This window comes from Cucumis melo, chromosome 3, assembly GCF_025177605.1.
Source record: "Cucumis melo cultivar AY chromosome 3, USDA_Cmelo_AY_1.0, whole genome shotgun sequence".
NCBI classification, from domain to species: Eukaryota; Viridiplantae; Streptophyta; class Magnoliopsida; order Cucurbitales; family Cucurbitaceae; genus Cucumis; species Cucumis melo.
The window spans coordinates 26964209-26971217 of record NC_066859.1 but is presented as its reverse complement, the minus strand read 5'-3'; the positions used below and the strand labels follow the sequence as shown (position 1 = coordinate 26971217).

At 32.5% G+C, this 7009-nt stretch overlaps 1 protein-coding gene across 1 annotated transcript; it reads left to right on the top strand.

Moving 5' to 3' along the window:
- Positions 1 to 2785: 2785 nt before the first annotated feature.
- On the top strand, positions 2786 to 6208 carry LOC103488281 (uncharacterized). The gene is made up of 3 exons (XM_008446939.3): positions 2786 to 3020; positions 4577 to 5074; positions 5292 to 6208. Exons 1-3 carry the CDS (start codon positions 2840 to 2842, stop codon positions 5822 to 5824), a joined length of 1212 nt encoding a protein of 403 aa, XP_008445161.3. The 5' UTR covers positions 2786 to 2839; the 3' UTR covers positions 5825 to 6208.
- Positions 6209 to 7009: the final 801 nt, after the last annotated feature.

Here is a 7009-nt window from a genome sequence, read left to right as displayed (position 1 = left end):
ACTTTAAGTTTATCTAAATAAAAGTCATACAACTTCTAAAAATTTAAAGGTATAAATTGATATTTGTCATAAAATCTGCACACTAAACCTAGATCCAAACAAATGGGTCTAAGTCTAAGATACACTTTTTTTTTCCGTCTTCTTTATAATGAAACTTTTAGTTTAATTAAAGTCGTTTAGAACTTGACTATATTCGAGAAATTATAAACTTTACATGTGACAAAGCAATGATTCAAATATTATAAACTTAACAAATCTAGAAACGACATTTTTGTTCAGTATCAAATTTGAAATCCATACAGATGTTAAACATGTTTATTTATTATTTGTTCTAAAAATCAAGTTATACAAAAGATCAAATGACAGGTCAATCAATCCCGACACACAATTAAACTAAACATCCTTGATTGATTTGTATAATTATACGATTTCTTAAAAATTAAACAAAACAAAGGGGTATTTTATTGTTAACTAATTAAAATAACTCTATGATTAAAAAGAACCCTTGGGTATATCATAATTAAAGATTAAAATATGCAATTATTCCTCGATTAATGCACATGGGGTTGCTCTTATTTTTACAAACACTTGAAATCTCATGCCTCGTTTTTTAAACTTATTATGTTGGGGAGATCGTGTAGAACTCCTTGATGATTAAATTGCTATCTATTAGTGCACATGGGTGCTTGGGATACTTAGCCAGTGTAGTTGCTATTCAACAATTTTCTGGAACCTAATTGCAAAAGATTTTCAAATCTATTCCATATTTGAGGGATACGAGATAATTGATTTAGTCATTACGGGTATTTGGAGACTGACATGTAATTGAGTTGAGTGGATAAAAGAAATTCGTCTACCGTTTGAGTACACCAACAATTGAAGAAGTTTATTACCTCGTTATTTATGTGAACTTACATTTCACACCTTATTATTCGCTTCAACTCCCCTAATTACTTGTTCCTACAACAACAACCAACTCAACTCAACTTTCCATGTAGACTTCGATATTTTTTGTGACTTACACATATAGATAATTCACCGTTATTTGTTATCTCACTCTAGCAACATGTGGGTGGTTCTTCTTCTTAGCTTATAAGAAGTTATTATCGAGTACTTATACCTTTGGTTGTCCTATTGGTTTTTCTTTGCTCGTTTGAGAAAGTTGTTCATTTTGATTAATTCAGATGATATTTTCATTGGTACTTCATATTAGTAAAAAATTGAAGTAATTTTCAAAATTATTGAAACTAAATATTTAACTTTTATGAATAATTTTAAACCAAATGACATAACTACATTAAAGGGCAGCCAAAAAATGACATCTTAAAACCAAAATGGGTCTCTAAGAAGGATTTTTAGCCTAGGCCAATGTCAAGGCCAAGCCTAGTATAATGCTAAAAAACACATGCTCGAGCTCACTCGGCTAAAAGGTTTGCTAATGAATGGAAGTAGGGGAGTGTTTGGACACCTGTAAAGAGATTTAAAAGCATCGTATAATGTAAACCAATTGTTTGAATTGAGTATTTTGAGCTCAAATTGTAACATTAAATTCATTTTGCTCCAACATTTTTTAATTGAAATTTATTTTTCTATCATTTTGTTATGCCTTCAATTTTGCATGTATTCCGGCAGTTATTTGATTTATCGTAATTTTGATTGCATTCTAGTTCTTCAAAACATCTCCTAAAGAATTTATTGAGAAAACTTTACTTCTTCAGACTTATTTATTTTTTTAGTTCGACTATTTTAAACGTGAGAAATTAAATTATTGACCTTATAGGTAATAATTAATATCTCTTCGGATTGACAATTAGAGATGGAGGAGACATATCAATTGCCCATAGTCATAACTTGTTTAAGGAAAATGTTTTCTACATTTACCACAGCAGGGATAGTACTACATTAATTGCCTATCACTTCGACATGATCTTTTTAACAACTTTGTGGGTCCAATAACATTAAACAGTTTAATTACAAATTAAAACTTAGAGCCAAAAAAATACTACAAAAGTAAACAAAATGTTTACCCATATTAACTTAATTTATTATAAAACTCCAATGGAGTCCGTCTCTTTTAACTCACACTTTGCAAAAGGGAAGAAAAATCACCAATTTCTACTAATTTGTTTATAAACTATCAACTTCTCCAATTTTTTTCCCAAAAGTTACCTCTTTTATCCAATTAACCCAATTTTAATCTATGTGATTGAAGGAAATGATCATCAAAAAGTACCTTATATTATAATTTTTTAAAAGAAAAAAAATTTGAAAAATTGGAGGGGGAGATTGGATTTATTAAGAGGGTGACAGAGGAAACCATGTGATTAACAACAGGCTTTTGTCCCATTTCCATCCCATCCAATGACCCCAACGTTTCTTTCTACCTTTTATTTATCTACTTATTTTTAATTTTAAAGCTATTATAAAAATTAATAGTATACTCGGAATTATAATTGTACTTAAATTAACCATCAAATTTACAAAAATATTAAAATCAGATTGTTAATTTCTAGAACTATTATAGATGTATTAATTTTAAAACTAAATTTTACTTTTAGACGTTTCCTAATATAATGAGTTTGATTTCGATTTATAATATCAAGCTCGTTCAATTTTTATTACTCTCTATGCAATCTTTCATTTACGTGGATTTTAAAATTTGAAAAAGAAAAATATAATTACAATTTAACACCATATTTTGAAATGAATTTTAAAATTTGGCCTTAAGTTAATTATTTAATTTAGCAAAGGAAAAGGACAAGCTCCTGAGATTAAGATTTTCATGAATGGCAATTTCCGTAGTTCTACACCAACCCCGAGGGCTTCCTTGTATCCTTCCATGCATATAACCTCCCTCTTCCCCTCCTCCTCTCTCATCATCTCTCCGCCTCCCCTTTCTCTCTCTCTTTTTCTCTCTATTTCTCCCTATACAGAACTTCCAACAATGCATAACGCCGCCGTCATCTTCTTGTCTGTGCTTCTCTCCGCCGCCTTCCATCCTGCTCTCAGCCTCGTCGACGGTAAGCTTCCACTGCCGTCCCCGTTAGTCTCCGACCACACACTCACCTGAATATTGCGCTTTTGTTCCTTCCATTTTTAAAAACACTTGAATCTAAAATAATGGGAAAAGGGATTTCATCTTTGAATTTCTTTTTTAGGGGAAAAAACTTGGGTTTGATCCAAGTAATTATTTGGTCATAATTTATCATGAGTCTTAACTCTTTATGTCTAATATTTTTACTTAAATTTCTTTTTTCCTAACTTTAGAGTAGGCTAGGAAAGTGAACTTTTGTTGAAGTGACGTTACCATTTTTGTCTGAGATCGGAGCTTCAAATCTATTACACAAAAATTTAAATTAGGCTGAAGAAAATACTTTCAACCCATATATAATGTACTAAATAATTTTTCGGGATTAAATTAAAATTTTAGTCTTGTAATTAGAAGAAATTTCCCATTTAGATCCTATAGATCTTAAATAACTCAAGTGACATGTGTCAAGATCAAACATATTCTCGATTCAAATTTTCATACCCTATTAGTACTAAAAGAAACATCATAAATACTCTTATAGCATTATAAAATTCTCCTAGATTATGATATCTATGGTGGCGATATTCAACTATAGAAATTGAATTTTAATTATAAACGATAAAATCAAATTTTCTCTAAATTAGAGATGAAATTCAATTTCTTTCTCTTTTCAAATCGTAACCGGACCTACCTACCTTTTTATAGAAACTTTGTTTTCTGTGATGTGACCTATTTTTTATTAGAATATTTTTGTTAAAATCAGGAAGTCCTAATCGTAAAATATGATTCTTTACTCTCTACGAAGAATGAACAATCTTTTTAACCAATTTTTTAAACTAAAAAGTAAAAATTAAAAAATCCAAAGATTTGATTCTTCAGGTTTGCTGTAGGTTAAGTAAAACAAAAGTTAAAATATTGAGAATAAATTAATAATGTTTATTATTTTTCGCCTTGAGCGTGAAAATTACTCTCTATGGATAAAGACCAATCCGGCCTTGCTGGAAATCCAGACGGTCACGTGATAGCGAAATATCTACAATTCGAGACCGACACGTAAAAGTTCTGTTTAAAGAATTCATTCATGGACGGTTCTGATTGATTCGAAGTTGGGTCCCACTGCTTCGCTGGCTCTTTATAGGCTGATGGGGGAATTGGAATCCCCAAATCCCCCACATGCTTGCTCTAGATTTAACTTTCTTTTCTTATATTGTTTTTATTTTTATTATTACATTATATAAAAACCAAAACTAAGAAACCAAAAGATAATACAAAATCCCCATTTCCAAGTTTTTTTTTTTCCCTTTGAAACTTTAAAATTTGATGGCATCACTAATGGGTAAAAAATTAAAGATATCCATGTTTACTAATACGTAAATCTGATTAAAACCATATCCATGTAATTCGAAATTCCATCAATTATTACAATAAAAACAATACTTTGTGGATAAATAATTGAAATAAAATAAAAACTTAGGTATATTTTGATTAGTGTATTTTTGTTTGTAGTTAATTTTAACTAACTTTTCAAAATTTCATTTTCTTTAGGGTATTTGCCAAATGGGGATTTCGAGAGAGGTCCGAAGGCGTCGGACATGAACGGCACGGTGGTAAAAGGCCCATACGCAATACCGGAATGGGAAATTTCAGGCTTCGTTGAGTACATAAAGTCCGGGCAGAAACAAGGCGACATGTTGCTGGTGGTGCCGGAGGGGGCGTTCGCCGTTCGGCTAGGAAACGAAGCATCGATCAAACAAAAGATCAAAGTAGTCAAAGGACTTTACTATTCAATCACTTTCAGTGCCGCCCGAACTTGCGCTCAAGAGGAGCGGCTCAACATCTCAGTCGCGCCGGACTGGGGGGTTCTGCCGATGCAAACCCTTTACAACAGCAATGGCTGGGACTTATACGCTTGGGCCTTCCAAGCCGAGTCCGACGAGGTCGTTATTCTCATCCATAACCCTGGCGAAGAGGAAGATCCAGCTTGTGGCCCTCTCATTGACGCCATTGCCATTAAGACCCTCAACCCTCCTAAGGCCTCCAATGGTGAGTTTCTGTTCTGAAAATTAATTGTTCAAATCGTAGTGATTGATTGAGTACTGCAGCATTTAAGACCTTCTGGAATACAGTAGTTGTTTGAATTTATCGTCTCTGTAACTATGTGGGTAGTGTTCATTTATTGCTCTGTTCCAACCTGTTCTTTTCTACGATCCTTGGAGTTTTTCAGTGGTTTGATTTGGAATCGTCGTTTTGTATTCTACAGATAATCTGGTGAAGAATGGGGATTTCGAAAGTGGCCCATACGTGTTCCCCAACGCATCATCAGGAGTCTTGGTCCCACCGAATATCGAAGATGACCACTCTCCGATCCCCGGCTGGATGGTTGAATCTCTCAAGGCCGTCAAATACATCGATTCCGACCATTTCTCCGTTCCGAGCGGGAAACGCGCCGTCGAGTTAGTCGCCGGGAAAGAAAGCGCAATAGCCCAGATCGTCCGAACGATCCCTGGAAAAACCTACATCCTCTCGTTCGTCGTCGGCGATGCGAGCAACTCGTGCGAAGGATCTATGGTTGTTGAAGCTTTCGCCGGGAAAAACACACTGAAAGTGCCGTATCAGTCGAAAGGAAACGGCGGGTCGAAACCAGCAGCGCTAAAATTTAAGGCGGAATCGACGAGGACAAGAATTATGTTCTTGAGCACATTCTACACCATGCGAAGCGATGATTTCTCGTCGCTATGTGGACCGGTGCTGGATAAAGTGAGATTGTTGAGCGTTAGAAACCCTAAAGCGTGATGAAGAAAGGTGAAATTAGAGGAAGAATTTCGTTGGGAGTTTGAATATAATAGTAGTAAGAAAGTTGAAGTTGTTCTTCTCTGTTAGTGGTTTTGATTGTAATGTTGAAGATGATGAAGAAGAAAGAGAAGGGAAGAACTCTGCTTTTGAAAAAAAAAAAGAGGGATTTTAGCGGAAAAGTTCAATAAATAAATATATATAAAGTAATTAATACGATATATATAATATTAATTATATATATATATAAGCGGATAGGGTTTCTATATAACAGTGTGATTTCAAGGAGAAGGGGTTTTCTGTAATCGTGATGTGGAAAAACAAATCGATTGAATCGATTATTTTCTTACTTTTTAATGAATTACAATTACCATATTTCATGAATAACTTTGGTTTTTCTCTTTTCTTTTTTCCTCCTAAAATTTTTAAATTCCATTTTTTCTTTTAAGTTTTTCTAACTATCAAATCTTTTCTTACGAGAAATTTTCCGATTCATATTGAATGTGACTAATAAGAACAGCTGAATTTATATATGTTCAAAATATCAAAATGCTCTAATTCTTTAAAGATAAATTTTATTTTTCTTTTTTCTTTATATATCGAGAAAAAGAGAATAAAATGAAAGTTTAAAAAAAAAAAAAAAATCGTCTGTCTTAATTACTTTCCTGGCTGCTGTCGTTGGGGTCCACCTTTCGCTGTGTTCGGCCGATTTGAGAATGCAATTATTGTTATTTCTATTTTAGAAAAATTTTCAAGAAACAAAATAATAATAATAATAATAATAAATTGAAGTTTAAGTCAAAAATAGAAAAAAAAAAAAAAACCTGAATCCTCTAATTTGATGTGATTATAAATTTAAAGTTTAGGGAGAAATGGATCTTGAATAAATATGATGCATAAATTATTTGGCCCTAATTCTAGCTCTTTGGATATGCAAAATTATTTGGCTGCACTTTTGGTAAGTTTGATGGTTGTAATTTATGTTTTGGTTTAGTTTATTTGGTAATTAATTGACAAACAGAAGAATTAAATTTAGCGAGGGAGATATGAGATATTGTTCACCATGCGGATTCTTCTATAAAATTGTTAGATTGTTTTTAACATTACATAACAGAATTTATTTTAAAACAATATAATAGATAAATAAAATAGAAAAACCACTAAAATATGACATCACATCAAACAAAT

What these genes read in the sequence shown, in the direction of transcription:
- LOC103488281 (XM_008446939.3), top strand. Translation starts at nt 2,840, where the DNA reads ATGCATATAACCTCCCTCTTCCCCTCCTCCTCTCTCATCATCTCTCCG. An exon ending in TGCTCTCAGCCTCGTCGACG is followed by an intron (nt 3,021 to 4,576) that starts GTAAGCTTCCAC and finishes CATTTTCTTTAG; the next exon opens with GGTATTTGCCAAATGGGGAT. An exon ending in CCCTCCTAAGGCCTCCAATG is followed by an intron (nt 5,075 to 5,291) that starts GTGAGTTTCTGT and finishes TGTATTCTACAG; the next exon opens with ATAATCTGGTGAAGAATGGG.